Source organism: Tubulanus polymorphus, chromosome 7 (assembly GCF_964204645.1).
Source record: "Tubulanus polymorphus chromosome 7, tnTubPoly1.2, whole genome shotgun sequence".
Taxonomy (NCBI): Eukaryota; Metazoa; Nemertea; class Palaeonemertea; order Tubulaniformes; family Tubulanidae; genus Tubulanus; species Tubulanus polymorphus.
Window position 1 is genome coordinate 21,118,023 of NC_134031.1, and position 14,405 is coordinate 21,132,427.

General features: G+C 39.1%; 4 protein-coding genes and 1 non-coding gene across 8 annotated transcripts; 3 read left to right on the forward strand and 2 right to left on the reverse strand.

Moving 5' to 3' along the window:
* Positions 1-1,120: 1,120 nt before the first annotated feature.
* LOC141908886 (delta-actitoxin-Avd1c 4-like) lies at positions 1,121-6,604 on the forward strand. Of its 3 annotated transcripts, none has more exons than XR_012619644.1 (3): positions 1,121-1,248; positions 1,408-1,475; positions 2,018-2,228. XR_012619644.1 is itself a non-coding variant. In XM_074799150.1 (3 exons), the coding sequence occupies exons 2-3, from the start codon at positions 1,409-1,411 to the stop codon at positions 6,520-6,522; spliced, it is 204 nt and encodes a 67-aa protein (XP_074655251.1). In that variant the 5' UTR covers positions 1,142-1,248; position 1,408; the 3' UTR covers positions 6,523-6,604. The 3 variants fall into 3 exon arrangements, 2 of the variants coding, with proteins under 2 accessions (XP_074655251.1, XP_074655252.1); XM_074799150.1 differs by lacking the exon at positions 2,018-2,228 and adding an exon at positions 6,386-6,604 and having other exon boundaries at positions 1,142-1,248; XM_074799151.1 differs by lacking the exons at positions 1,121-1,248; positions 1,408-1,475; positions 2,018-2,228 and adding exons at positions 5,704-5,794; positions 5,954-6,021; positions 6,386-6,604.
* On the reverse strand, positions 3,227-3,536 carry LOC141909105 (delta-stichotoxin-Sgt2a-like). The gene is made up of 2 exons (XM_074799476.1): positions 3,472-3,536; positions 3,227-3,385 (listed from the first exon to the last, which is right to left on the reverse strand). Exons 1-2 carry the CDS (start codon positions 3,533-3,535, stop codon positions 3,243-3,245), a joined length of 207 nt encoding a protein of 68 aa, XP_074655577.1. The 5' UTR covers position 3,536; the 3' UTR covers positions 3,227-3,242.
* Positions 6,605-6,982: 378 nt separating the features above from the next.
* On the reverse strand, positions 6,983-10,083 carry LOC141908647 (uncharacterized). Of its 2 annotated transcripts, none has more exons than XM_074798766.1 (3): positions 9,980-10,083; positions 8,649-8,893; positions 6,983-8,109 (listed from the first exon to the last, which is right to left on the reverse strand). In XM_074798766.1, exons 1-3 carry the CDS (start codon positions 10,011-10,013, stop codon positions 7,582-7,584), a joined length of 807 nt encoding a protein of 268 aa, XP_074654867.1. In that variant the 5' UTR covers positions 10,014-10,083; the 3' UTR covers positions 6,983-7,581. The 2 variants fall into 2 exon arrangements, with proteins under 2 accessions (XP_074654867.1, XP_074654868.1); XM_074798767.1 differs by lacking the exon at positions 9,980-10,083 and adding an exon at positions 9,139-9,197 and having other exon boundaries at positions 6,984-8,109.
* A 542-nt stretch (positions 10,084-10,625) lies between these two features.
* On the forward strand, positions 10,626-10,697 carry Trnaa-ugc (transfer RNA alanine (anticodon UGC)). The gene has a single exon. It is a non-coding gene; the product is annotated as a tRNA-Ala (tRNA).
* Positions 10,698-10,725: 28 nt separating this feature from the next.
* LOC141908695 (uncharacterized) lies at positions 10,726-14,158 on the forward strand. The gene is made up of 3 exons (XM_074798842.1): positions 10,726-11,279; positions 12,027-12,141; positions 12,240-14,158. The coding sequence occupies exons 1-3, from the start codon at positions 11,223-11,225 to the stop codon at positions 13,583-13,585; spliced, it is 1,518 nt and encodes a 505-aa protein (XP_074654943.1). The 5' UTR covers positions 10,726-11,222; the 3' UTR covers positions 13,586-14,158.
* The last annotated feature ends 247 nt before the right edge of the window (positions 14,159-14,405 follow it).

Sequence of the window (14,405 nt, forward strand, 5' to 3'; positions counted from 1 at the left end):
ATCAGCAGAACTTTGGTTTGATGCAGTGAACTTTGAGTCTGAATTATTCGGTTTCTTTGCGGAAGTCTAAAGCCTAGCGCACATCGACGCTGCGATTGGAGACAACTAGTTGCTACCGAACGATTAACCCGCGCACATCAAAATCTAGTTACAGCCGGTCAGTTGCAGCAACTGCATGGTGCGTGTCGCTCGTCGAGATCCAGAGCGCGCACATCGACGGATATGACTGCGATTGAGTACAACCAGTTGCTCAAAAGTAGAACATGGGCGACTGGCTGGAACTGGAGATAGATCGACGCTTACCAATCGTAAGCTCGCTCACATCGACACATTCAAGCAACTGATCGTATCCAGCCTAGGCTTGACCTGCGGAACCATCACAATATATTCTCACATCAGAAAAAATGATAATATGACACAAATGTTCAATTTTTCGAATATCGACAAATACGTAGTTCAATTTCTGAGCGCTTTGTCGCGTGTTTTGTATCAAAGGAAGGCTCGATACGGAGTCTGTGCCTATTGTCATAATTATCACAGTGGTATATAATATTTATATAGTATGAATTTGTTATGCTTTGTTAACAGTCTACTGCTGTGCGATACGTATACGTATAAGCACACAATAGAGTGTTTATCAAGAAAGTTTCTCCTAAACGCACACGAAACACGCGCACACTTAGTGTCGTGGAAAAGAAGGTTTCGTTTCGCGTACAAACTACGGTGGCTGATTCATGACAAAGTTGTTGTCAGCCCGTTGTGCGGATAGGTGATAACAGCACCAGCAAGAAAATTGGTCCAAAAATCATTTAATTGGTTAGGTTGAAAAATAACTTATACCTTAAAACGAAATAGAAAATGCCTGATGAGATGACATTCAAGTGAGTTATTAAGACACCAATAATATTTCTTACTTGGGCCGTAAAAAAATAATTTTTGTATGAATTTGAGATTTTGTGGTCGGAATCAACAACAACCAAATAATAATAATAGAAACCAGCAAATGGAAGCCAGATGGCAAAAGATTGCTAACGCTTATGCAAATTTTCAGTCGAAATATTCACTAATACATGTATAATTCAAAATGTTTGGAAATGCAAATATCAAAACCAGAGAATTGCGCGGATGCAAATTAGTGAAACGCGTTGATCCGAGCGAAAACCGATTATGAGTTACAAATAAAAGGCCCGACAAATCGAGTGTTTTTTGTTGAATTGTCTGCACAGTCAAGTCTATAACAACATTCAGGTACAGTTAATTTTAATCTGGTCGCTGATATTCAGATTTCTGTATTTTTACTGGTTTTTTAAGTGTAATCATTTTTATATCATGTTATACGCATGAAATGTGTCGTAACCGTTTTACGACAAGACAAGTATTTTGTATGTATTCAATATCATTTTTCAGAATGTTTACCAAAACTCTTTTCGTCGCCCTCGCCATTTTCATGGTCGTTGGAGCCATCGCTGCCGAAGGTAATTAGGATTTTCTGCTTTTACGCTGAATATGATTACTATAATCTTGATTATCCCAGTTTAATCACCAAATTAATATATAACATGTCTTAGATTGCGTAGAAAACTTTATCGCATCACCCACTGATTTATCCTTTCGTTTGTCGACAAGAAACATCCAATCCCAACTGATGTGATTGGATGTTCCCTACTGAAGCCTACGCCTCAGTGTTTGCAACAAAAATCTGGCAAGTGAAGATGACGTGAGGGGCGAATAGGTTCTTTAGTACTCCGGCGCACGCGAACAGGAAAGTGTTCGATTCAGTTTGAAGTTGAATTTTGATATTGTCGCGTCCATTGTTGGGCACGAAGAAAACAAATTTTGGTTCTTCAATTTTCAAAAATGAGGTTTTTGCCCAAAGTGTCGCTTAACCGTGACAGATAGAATGGCTTCCGAATTACACATTTTGTAATGAGTGATTTCCTTACAAAAAGCCACATTTTCACGACAATAACTACATGGAGTTGATTATGATATTTCCAGTCATCATTGTCCATTTTAGAAGTCAAAATTGAGAAGAGAGGAATTGGTTGCACCTGCGCCAGCAACGGCAAAAGAGGAACCTGGTGGGTGATCGGTGGACCAGACCATAACTGCTGCCACGGTAGCGGATTGGCTATTGGAAGATGTTGCTGGTAATTGTTTGCTGTATGTTTAACATATTCTATCAACTCCAGATTTATCATTGGAAATATGATTAACCTTCCAATAAAATCCATAGAAAAAACAATCATCTTCAGTTTGTATCTTTCAATTATTTCTGCTCGGTGATTCATTCCCAGTTCCAGTACTCTATGTATATCTTCGAATGAGTAAAATAAGCCTCAGATATTTGTAGTGGGAAACGCGTGTCTCGCACTTCTTTAGAGAATTGAATATTCTATGCATTTGTTGCATTTTATCGAAAATTCATGAATTTTTGGTCATATTCAAACAGCTGGATTAATAACTTTACAGTGAGAAAATGGTTTCACTTTTTGTCTCATTATTTGTTCGTTGTTATTTTGAGGTACCGTCAAATGACTATCACTCCACTTTATCGATGACTCATATACTAAGTTTCCTATACTGCAATAGTATTTTTTCGGGCAATGAATACACGTTTAATTCGTCGAATAATTCAAACACACACATACACGTGATGAAGAAAGTATCACAATCTGAAGATACTCATGTCGAGATTGAAGCCGGTCGGTCTGATGGATGATTCCGTACGCAAGATTTCCAATTTATGAAAAAAGATTAGTTCCTACTTAAAACAACTGGATGGACGTGTTGAAAATAACTTCTCTTATCAATTGGAAACTGTGTAGCCCGAATCAGCTGCCACATACGGATTGAATGGCAATACAAAAACAACTGAACCTAGTTTTACAATATCGACTTTAAGTTTGATTGCTGTGTTAATCGTGATATTTGATATTCTGTACACGTGGTTTATTATTTCAGTCAGATCGTTCCTTGTTCGCACATTCTCGTGAAAACCATTATTCGATTCGGGAGTGGCGCCACCTATAAACCGTGAGTGGACAGCACTCAGGTCGTTCTGGTGAAGTGTTGGGGAACTACGTTTTTCTTGGACTCAGAGCCTCGAGTACAAAGTAGATATAGAAATTGAAAGCTCCTTCAAAATCAACTACGTTTAATAACATTGCATTCCATTGATCTAGCTGCTTATTATTTCATTATCAAATGAAAAGCTAATTTGTTGGCTATTTGAAAACGTTCTAGTTCTTGCAGCATTTGCCGATACCCCAGCTACAACAGTTGCTGCTTGGTCCGCCGATCAGCCAGTAGGTTCCCTGGCCCAAACCGAATCTTCCTGGGCAGAAACATGGTACACCTCTTCTGGCAATATGTACTTCCGTCTCTGAAAATTTGAGGAATCATCACGTGAATTTCAAACAAACTACATAGTTCAAACGTAGAAAGAAAATAAGAAATGAATTTACGCACCTTCAGCGGTGACGGCTCCGAGGACCATGAAGACGGCCAAAGCAACGAACAAAGTCTTGTACATTCTGAAATATAAGATATCGCAATTATCTTTGTTCCGATCTGAAAACTATCAAATTTTGTTGACAGAATGTAATAACCGGTTTGATTACCTGAATGTAGTGGTAGGTGAAGTCTGTGTAAAGAACAGTGAATTCTAGTAAGATAGATCCTGTATTTATTGTTTTCGCAGAGTAGAAGCAACATGACACCAAAACATAAGCGGATATTAGAATCGTCGAGCGTTTTAAGTCGGCTTAAGAGATATTTTGCATATTTTTAATAATCATGAAGTATTTTTAACAGAAATATTTTTTTTTTCATTCAGGGTCACCGATTACAGTTTTTCCAAAGATCAAACTCTGAATTGTAGGCCCTAACGCTCTTAGAAGTTGGAGATTGTTTGAGGAATCTAAGAATACCGCTCAACTGTACAGGAAATATCTTCGATGAAACAACTCGCTGCAGCTGTAAGCCCTGCGCACTATTTTCCGGTTTTGATGGTGGACTCGTTGGACTGACGCTCGGCTCAGCTGGATCGGAAGTGCACAGCCTTCGTCGCCACGCCAGGATTTCTAACACATCCAAACCCGGTCCGCACACACCTTGCACACACTCTGGGTTAGACTTAGGCTACGACCACGCGTTCGGTGTGTCTTATACGTGGTTGAAACGAACCACATCCATATCTTTTTTCAACATTCTCTCCACGCAAAAAGAATTTGTTGTCCGACTATCCGTGCATCTGCGGTCAGAAGATGAAACATTGTTCTGTTTTCAAGGTCATACATTGACATTTATTTGGTCCTGTTAGTAGAAAAAAGAAACATATTCCATTTTTCACGCAGCGATACAGGATGGTCTTGATGTCAAGGTCATTTAGAACTGACGCGTTTTTTAAACGTTTCTGATAGAATCTGATTACCAAATAGACCAATAGCGTCCAATCCTGAGTGCTTTATACCATGTTTGCTATCAATGAGAATGTTATTTTCGTGAGATACAGACGAAATTTCCTACTTGTCAAACTACATAATTACAGTGGCATATATACTACGTATATGTATCATATAAGATATGTTTCGTTGGAACGTGTGCATACGATCATCCAATAGTAACAAATACGCAAACCAAAAGAAAACCCGGTGCATTGATGTGTTAACGCTAGCTAGAAGGTCCCATTAGTTCATTTTTCGTTTGCGAAAATAAGTTTTGGTTCGCGAAGAAAAAACCTAGTGGCTGATTCATGAAATAAATAAACTAAGCACAACGTGATTTCAATACCCAAAATTGCAAAGAAATTTTCAGGCGCTACAAAAATTGTTAATTTCTTTTAAGGTCCTAAAACCAGAATTTCAGCACGTCATAGAATTATCATTTTTTGTCACGAAAAGTGAATTCCATTGAGGTAGAATTTGCATTTTGCTAACCTGACACCAACCTGACGCCAACCTGACGCCAACTAAAATTCATAAAGACTACTCTTTTCGCACCAACCCATTAATACTATTTTGGATATTTGGAATATTTATATTCATGAGGCAGTAAGCCTGAATTCTTTTCATTTTTGCATTTAAATGTTACCTTAATTCTGTGAACTGCATAGGGATCCATGGCGAAAAGGTCAAATTCTGCATCATCCACACAATTTGACCCCCAAGAATTAGACAAACCTGTCTTTGCGTAGAAACGACTTATCAAGCTGAACTCGTGAAGGATTAGTTGCTTCAGCACCCGATAAAAACAACATCCTTTTAGTTCAGAAACAACTTTAAAGGTCCCGAAAGAAACTTGTCTTCAGGCCATAATAGTTGATTTCAGCACGTGCTGAAAACTTGAAATTTACCTCAACACGAATTACGTTATTATGAGGAAGGTCTTATACCAAAATATTCAAGGGTAAATTGCCTGACGTAATCACATTTTGTTCCAAGTGAGCCACGAATATCATATCCTATTTGGAACAAAAATTGTTTTTTGGACCAAAAAGTTTGTTTTAGTGGATGGCTGGCAACGAGTGAAAACAACAATCTTTTAGAGATAAGTTTTAAGGTTTTGTGACCCAAAATACTTATGCAAATTTACAGTCGAAATAGAAATAATGAAATGTATAATTCAAAATGTTTGGAAATGCAAATATCAAAACCAAAGAATTGCGCGGATGCAAATTAGTGAAACGCGTTGATCCGAGCGAAAACCGATTATGAGTTACAAATAAAAGGCCCGACAAATCGAGTGTTTTTTGTTGAATTGTCTGCACAGTCAAGTCTATAACAACATTCAGGTACAGTTAATTTTAATCTGGTCGCTGATATTCAGATTTCTGTATTTTTACTGGTTTTTTAAGTGTAATCATTTTTATATCATGTTATACGCATGAAATGTGTCGTAACCGTTTTACGACAAGACAAGTATTTTGTATGTATTCAATATTATTTTCCAGAATGTTTACCAAAACTCTTTTCGTCGCCCTCGCCATTTTCATGGTCGTTGGAGCCGTCGCTGCCGAAGGTAATTAGGATTTTCCGATTTGAAATATGATAACTATTATCTTGATTATCCAATTATCGTCACAGGGCCGTATCTAGCATTTAAATTCTTTTCTTTGGGGAGAAGAGAAACCTGAAATAGGAATAGTATTTGTAAAAAGGGCACTTTTCCAAAGTCCCCCCCTGCCCACCGCTCTGTAGGCCCTGCATATACGTATTAATGCAACATGTCGAGTGGTTCCGATTTACTCATATTCCGGGTCCGTTCTAACCTTATCAACACCCGCACGAAAATCAATTGCGAGTTGATTGTACAAGTGGGGAAATGTTTAGTAATGATATGGTCGATTATTGGCTGGGATAATTTCAGTCATTGTCCATTTCAGAAATCGCTGTTGAGAAGAGAGGAATTGGTTGCACCTGCGGCAGCAACGGCAAAAGAGGAACCTGGTGGTTGATCGGTGGACCAAGCCATAACTGCTGTAAAGGTAGCGGATTGGCTATTGGAAAATGTTGCTGGTAATCCTCAGGGAGTTTCAGGTTTTTTCATCGTAGATTAGATGTTAACAGAAAATCATAGAAATCATTAAAAACGAAAAAATATACGTAGCTTTTTCCGTTGTTCAGCTTTAGGCTTGGAGTAACTGCAAGCTTTAGGCTTGGAGTAACTGCAAGCTTTAGGCTTGGAGTAATTGCAAGCTTTAGGCATGGAGTAACTGCAAGCTTTATGTCGGTGGTTCGTTGCGACACGGTCGTCGCTGGCGGCCATTATAATCAGATCCGGCTTTGATTTGGTAATGAGTGATCCGATAATCCTTGAAAGCGCTGCGCGTCCATAGGGCACCTCGAGGAGTCTAGAAACGTGTTACAGTCATTGCGGATGAGTGACTACTCATACCCCCCCCTTCCCCCGAAATGCCGTACTGAGTTTGAAAAGTTGCCCTCGTATGTACATCATGTGCATAGTTCCAATTCAATTCAATTGTATCTTTATTACACCATTATACATATATGATTAACATTATTAGCTTTATACAACAAAGAGTTGTAAAAGAAAACAATAAAAAGTATCGTAATAGAAGAATATAAAATATATGAATAAACATGAGATAATAGCCGTCAATCAACCATCGTTTGATTTCCTCAAGAGCTGCATGCTGTACCAACTTTACAACTACAATTTTCCGTACCGGATCCCAGGGCAACTGGAGTCATATATCTACTTAACAAAATAGTTGTAGCAAGTTCCATCAAAATACAACAGAAGACTTAAGAGTAGTCATCCGCACAACGGGGGAGGTCGGTATAAACTAAAAACTGCTCAATTTGGTAGTAACCCTTGGCACATAGATTATCCATACCAAATGTTCATCCTACACCAGCTCATCTAACATAATTTTCAATCCAGATTTCTTATAAATGATCCGAATTAAAGCGGGTTCTAGATATACTCTACCGTATAATCATAAGAATAATCACCATTATAACAAAGGCTTATTAAATCGTTGGAAACGGAAACTTAGTTTGAATATCTACAATTTGTTCTACAATAAGGTTCCTTTATTTGTACTAAGAGCTCTATTTAGTGCCTCTGTGCGGCGATGGTTTTACGAAATGACAATTCTGGAACCGACATAAGAGAAGTTGCTGAATCATCACTATCTTCGTCCCTATCTTCATCTCTGAGCGTCATTGTTGAAAACCATTTCCTTACGTTAGACGTTCTGGCTGGCGCTCTCGTTGAAGCCCCTCTCGGGCACTCGCAAGGTCGTTGGTCCTTCTTCAGCCGCCGCCCGGGAAAGAGTAAGTTCGCGTGCAGCAATTTCCAGTTACGATCTCTGTGTAAATTGATCTGGTATTTACGCAGTATAGCCTTGTCGTGTGGATCGGTGTGATCGTGATTCAACTGACAATTACCGCTTCGTTTGCACATACGGTTCACCATTTTTCCGCAGAGGTGTAAATATCGACATCCATCTCCCCTATCGCAACCCTCGCCAGCGTAGTTGTAATTACGGCAAACTTTCGGGAAAATCTTTGAGACGATTTCCCGGGCGTTTTCTTCGCAACGAATGGAATCTATTTGTTTAAACTTCACGCGTAAAACAACCTAGTAAAGAATTAGATTAAGTTTTAGATCGTCGTCATGTTCATTGGGTGGTTCGTTTAGACTGGATCATTTCGGTAGAGTTTTGATACGTGTCATATTAAATGAAAAGTGGAATCTTTAAATCCATAAAATTACTTCAATTCAACTGTCCAAAGCGTGCACAAGAAAAAAAGGGATTTTGAAAATAAAGATGCTTTTTTCTGAAGGTTTTTTAGAACAAATAAATTTTTTTTGATAATATTTCAATCGAATGTCATTCGTTGATGAATTTTTTCAGAAGGAGCTGGTTCGAACCCAACCACAAGATCAACCGCTGTTCAATGGATGTAACTAACTGTATAATACCGTTTATTGTAAACCGCGCGCTGCCAGTAAGTCTGACCATGCATGTTTTGTTGGGCTGTAAATGTGTCTAAGGTAGATGCATGTTACATGTATAACCCGAATTTCGAAACTTCCGAAAATGGATTCCTTTATATGGAGGGGGGGGGGGGGGCTAGTTTTTCGTGAATCCTAGTTGTTTGATCAATGTTAATTACCTTGTTGTGGTCATCGAGGAGTTTGTGATTAAGCTTACACTTTTTTCTGAATATGCAACATCCGGCCAGATATGAGGGACAGATGTGAAGATACGGACAACGATCCATACGTTCGCAACCCTTTTCGCCTAATTGGTTACCGCAGCCTCCATATCGATAGAACGAACACAATCCCACATCGGTTGAACATGGTAATCGTATGTTTATGTGCGGGGTTCGCTGAACTGTAGCCATTAATGATCTTTCTAACAAGAACAAAAAATACAAAAGATACAAATTATATACGTAGATCACTTAATCATTCATTATACATTCTGGACTACAGTTTGTTCTTCGATACATTAAATTGACAACATTTATATTATTTCTCCTCTTATTCGAAGTTGAAGTAATAATCATCGATGAAATGCACTAAATGATTTGTTCTGGCTCACAGGAATTAAGATGTCCAACCCCCAACCCCGTCATACGAAGTACAAAGTTCACACACCCTCTCCTTGTTTTCGTTACATTTGTTCATTGGTTCATTAATTTCCGTGCGTTGTTGGTTCGTTCAAATTTATCCTTTATGACGAAAATATTTTTTTTGCGTCAAGCCCTTTATAAGCTACCATAGATTAGTTAGAAATTAGGTTGATTTCGCTTCTTCAATGCAAAAAATTGAAAACAAAATACTTAAGTCTACTGATAATGGATTGAATGTGTAATTATATACTGGGCGCGCACCTGCGACATGTAGATTACGGACGTACCGATCTAGAAAATGCTAAATGAGGCCATATTTCCTGGTCTAGATTGAACAGCGCAGTTGGCTACTGGAGCCAGCCTAGGCCTCGGTACTCGCGTGTTCTACCGATATATTTCATTGCAATCGAGTTTTCGCAACAGAAGTTACATCCAATAATATGTCATTGATATTACAGGCGTTTAGCGGTTCTAACTGTGATCGAATGTTTTCGTTAGGATTTGATTTTCACAAAACTTTTTTTCATGGTTCAGTGGATGATTTATAATTGGGATTAGGTATTATGCAATACGGAAGGAAGTCCGTTCGTGTAGGCCTATTTACTATACGTTCATCAATTAAAAAAGAATTCCGAGAGAACATCTCTTGCCCACTGTCCACTCTTTTTTACTGGTCGCCTCCCCCGATAACGAAAGAAGGTATAGGCTGGCCCTATATCTTTTAGCCCTGATAATTTTCATGGTTAAACTGCAAAAAATGATAAAATTTATTGCTATGTGAAATGTCTAGACGCACGTACCTGCAGCGAAAATTAGAACGAATCGCAATAGATTTTCTGCGTTTCGGGGAAACCCACAACTCTTACCAGTTATTTCAGTATGGTGGCTGATCAGGGCCATGCGGAGTACTGATCCAGAAATCAATGATGCGCGGCGCGCGCGAAGAGTGGTCGTTTTACGCTGTCCACGAGGAAAGCTAATCGCGATGGGTCGATCACAGTTTGTCACAATGCAACACTCCACAAGCCTCCATTTTAAACAAAGACGTATCGGTATTTAGATATTTCATTTGTCAGGACCTATCGCAATAGGATAAAAACAAGCAGTGGCGATTCGATCTCTAAGGATCGATTTATTTTGTCTGGGATCATTTTTTTTTTGATATTCGTGCTATTGAACAGGCGTATGATCACTGTGCCATTTGAATTGGGGGTGCCTCCGCTCCACCAGAGAAAAGTTTGACGGTCCCTCGGTCGTAGATTCTGATACCAGACGTTGTACGGTTCCCTAAAATTGTGGTTAGAGGTTTATTCCCAGAGACCCCTCCACCCCTACGAGCTTAGCTCGAAAGATTTTGACTAGTCAGTGCAAAATGCGTAAGGCAAGTTCTCTTTGATACCTTATCGGCCACCATACTTTCTTCTCCCGAAGAAAAGAAACTTTGGCCCTGGTGCGTTCGCGTAGTTATACATTCATGTTTATATCATAATAATCGCCTTCAGTTTGTCAGGTGGGGTTGTAGCTCAGTGGTAGAGCGTCCGCTTTGCATGCGGAAGGCCCGGGGTTCGAAACCCCGCAACTCCAAAGTGTTTTTTTCTTAGGGATTCTTGTTCTCGGCGGCTGGTTTTTTTATTTCTTTCGGTCGCTTGTTCTCGGCGGTTTGGTTATTATTATCATGGTGATATCAAACCGAGATGAATGCGACGATACGATGGCGCCACTGTTTTGGTTGGTACCGGATAATCGAATTGTCGCAGTAACGTTACAATAAGCATTTGCTGATTGTCATTGAGCTGCGCCATAACCATATCAATCCAATCACAATCAATTCAATGACTGCCTGACTGACCGTGCGAGTACCTGCGTTAATCGGGGTCTAAGTGTTAAATGCAGTAGCTATTCTAAAAGCTTTACTATTGTTTAATTATTTTGTTTTGATCATTTGCTCCTGAATCGTTGACGCGATAAATCAGAGGAAAATCTAGAGGCCAGCAGCAGGCCAAACATTTTCTGGTAGTCGCAAGTCGGCTGCCCTGTCATCAATTTCACCACACACTGACACAAGTCGTGATTTCGCTTTGCTGCTGTGGCCTTAGGCTATTTTGCACGATGCCGAAAATCCGTAAAAATTGCGTAAAACCAAGAAATCTTGGATTAGCTAAACGAGTAAGTAATTAATGGAAATATATGAATATTTTATTCTTCTTGTGTCGCTACCTTATACACCTGTTCACTGGACGGAAACCCTATCGAAAACCTAAACCCTAATCGTTCACTTCAGGGATGTATGAGATATTCTCGGGAGGTGTTAAATTAATAATATATTTAAGTACCATTAATTTCAAGCCCAGAAAAGTCTAGTTAGTAACCTAATCGTTGGTGGTAAGCTTTTTATAATCGGATGGGCTTATACCAACGTTTGTCTGTTTTGTGAAAATATCCGATCGTGAAACTAAACAACAGTCAGGTTACTTACTAAGAAAAGTCCAATTCCAGACTTTAATTGTCGAGGTATGCGCTAGGCGCCTAACTACATATAGTTTAGGCTCTGTTTGCCTAGCACAGTAAGAATTCCTCAGCTTTAGGTCTCAAATACTAATGTAGATTTAGCATATTTTTTAAGGGATTAAAAAAGTGCATGAAACAATTCAAGATCATATTTTTAATGATAATCAAAATGAACAGTGATAGATGATCATCCAGCCAATTTTATCTTATCGGTTCAGCTATAACATAGTGTTATCAGTGATAGCAATCTTTTTGATTTTATCATCAATTGTTCACTATGCTGTTTGTATCGACATTTTTGGACCAGGAAAGACCCAGGAAAACTTAACAGAAAAATGAGATGGATGAAAAGACAAGGATATTAAAAACGTATGGAGAATTCATGCTTTTCAAATTTACTTACAGAAAGGTGATGGAGAATTGATTTTGACGTGTTCACCCGGAGAATCTTTAGGCGATACTAAAAGTAAAACGCCTTCGCAGATGCTCATAATAAATCATGATTCCAATCTCGACCAAGGTATGCTATGAAAAGTGAACTGGTGAAATTCAGTTCTAGGCTTTGTCTCATTCTAGTTTAAACGATGAATGAATATATGAGATATTTGATTTTTTCAGCTGAATTTAACATCTATTCTATGGATGAAAGCGGTCAGGTGATTCCTACAATGGATATAAACTCGGATGAGTTGGGCGCGAACATCAATATGAGCGGTTCGTTCGACGCGAGCAAGCATTATTCCTGCCTCGAATGCGGGAAATCCTTCGCGAGCGATATCTCGCTGCGAACGCATATACGTCTGCATCGTCAGCCGCAGGTGTGCGAAACATGCAGTGAATCATTCCCTACGAAACACGGCCTCGAACATCACATTCAGATCGCGCATCAGAAAAAACACGTGTGGACGTGTCAGGAGTGCGGCGCGAGTTTCGTAGATCGGGTGAATTTACGCGCTCATCGCGACGACGTTCACGCCGAGACGTACAAACCGTACGAGTGTAATTTATGCGACGAACGTTTCGGTCACATGGTATCGTTGATCACTCACATGCGCGATCACACCGGTAAGAAAACATTGTTCCAGTGTTGGCATTGTCCTCAGGAGTTTAACGACGTAGGTCGAATGGTGCTGCATATGAAACGCCATTTTAACTGCGACGATGTGTTTGATTGCGACCGTTGCGAACAGAGTTTCGACTCGAAACAGCGTTTAGACAATCACGTTAAAATTCATAACGGCGTGAAACCGTTTAAATGCGGCGTCTGCGAAGATTTGTTCGAAACTTTAGCCGAATATCGCAGTCATTCGCAGGATCATTGTAAATGTAAGGGTTGCCATAGAGTATTCAAAACTCCGAATTCCGCGCGAAATCATATGAAGAGTTGTTTACGCTTGAAAATGGCTGCTGGTAACGATTACTACGAAAACGCGTCGACCGCCGACGACGATGTTTGGAAGTTCATGTGCGGCGGGTGTAATGCTAAATTTTGCACCGAAGAATATCTACAAGCGCACATGCTGGCGTGCGTCAAGAATCGACGATCCGACGACGAAATGTTGACGACGCCGACTACAATCGACGACGTCGTCAACGAGGAAATTCTGGCGACGCAAAGTCGAAAAATTGGTGAAGGTATCGTCGCCGACGACGACGGGCTGTCGAAACGAGAATTAGCAATTATTGACGATGTGGTTAAAAAGATCGACAGCAGCGTGGAGAAATATAAAAACGGTATTTTTTACAAGTGTTCGTATTGTAACAAGAATTTAACGACGTTCGATCAGATGATGAAACATTTAATGACGTTGCATCAGTATATTCCGTTACGTGTTTGTTGTAATTGTAAACGATCGTTCGCTAATAAACAAGCGATTGATTTACACATGCACCTGGAATGTCTCAGTAGTAGCAGCGCCGCTAAAACTATCAGTTTACCTATTTCAAAGCAGGCTACGAAATGAAATAAGCGTTGCTAATAGCTACGTAAGATTCTCTATCAGTAATCGAATTTATGCCGATGAATATTCAAGATATGTTTTATACGGTTTAAAACTGAACCGTTCGAGTTTTGCCTCAACAGCTAAACATCTTTATTTGATTACAGACATGTAGTTAATACCATTATCAATGGTTCGCATACTTTACCCGTAAACCCGAGAAAACACCTGTTTGCCTTCTGGTACCATATATACATCATTATTATTATTGCTTACTTCATTTCTTGAACAGATTAAGGCAAGATATGATTTTTTGTATACATCAGACAATCCATGTAAGCATGGAATCACCAGGGATGATATTTCCCTAAGTTAGATTATTACCTGAAGGGTAAGAAATATCAAAACATATCACCAGATTTTCTGTAAAAACTTGACTCGCAAATTATCTGTACAAAGATTTATTGATTATTTATGATACCAAAAAAGTATCTAAAAAAAAGGTTGAGGACTTGTTGATTATTGTAAATTAGTTTTGTGTTTATCAGAAAAAAAATGTGAATGGACTTTTATGTAACCGGTATATGACTATTGAAAACAGAATTTGTACATGTTTTTACCAGATAAATATATATTTAAAAGTTCAAAATCTGTACCGAGTTATAGTTCTACATTTTTCCGAAAGGTGGCGACTTGGTCGTACTTAGTTGCGGTTGCTGGAAGCTTTTTGGGTGTGGTTGTTTTGGCACAGATTGGTTTCTAGGTGTGGCTTCCATCTATTGCGTGTTGGTTAGATATCGGTTTCCTAGGCTCAGCGTAGAATGAGATAAGAAAGTTTTAGCAT

What these genes read in the sequence shown, in the direction of transcription:
- LOC141908647 (XM_074798766.1), bottom strand. Translation starts at nt 10,013, where the DNA reads ATGGCCCTGATCAGCCACCATACTGAAATAACTG. An exon ending in CCACCATACTGAAATAACTG is followed by an intron (nt 8,894 to 9,979) that starts GTAAGAGTTGTG and finishes TGTTCTTGTTAG; the next exon opens with AAAGATCATTAATGGCTACA. An exon ending in TCCTCGATGACCACAACAAG is followed by an intron (nt 8,110 to 8,648) that starts GTAATTAACATT and finishes ATTCTTTACTAG; the next exon opens with GTTGTTTTACGCGTGAAGTT.
- LOC141909105 (XM_074799476.1), bottom strand. Translation starts at nt 3,535, where the DNA reads ATGTACAAGACTTTGTTCGTTGCTTTGGCCGTCTTCATGGTCCTCGGA. An exon ending in CGGAGCCGTCACCGCTGAAG is followed by an intron (nt 3,386 to 3,471) that starts GTGCGTAAATTC and finishes TCAAATTTTCAG; the next exon opens with AGACGGAAGTACATATTGCC.
- LOC141908695 (XM_074798842.1), top strand. Translation starts at nt 11,223, where the DNA reads ATGCCGAAAATCCGTAAAAATTGCGTAAAACCAAGAAATCTTGGATTA. An exon ending in ATCTTGGATTAGCTAAACGA is followed by an intron (nt 11,280 to 12,026) that starts GTAAGTAATTAA and finishes ATTTACTTACAG; the next exon opens with AAAGGTGATGGAGAATTGAT. An exon ending in TGATTCCAATCTCGACCAAG is followed by an intron (nt 12,142 to 12,239) that starts GTATGCTATGAA and finishes TGATTTTTTCAG; the next exon opens with CTGAATTTAACATCTATTCT.
- LOC141908886 (XM_074799150.1), top strand. Translation starts at nt 1,409, where the DNA reads ATGTTTACCAAAACTCTTTTCGTCGCCCTCGCCATTTTCATGGTCGTT. An exon ending in TGGAGCCATCGCTGCCGAAG is followed by an intron (nt 1,476 to 6,385) that starts GTAATTAGGATT and finishes TGTCCATTTCAG; the next exon opens with AAATCGCTGTTGAGAAGAGA.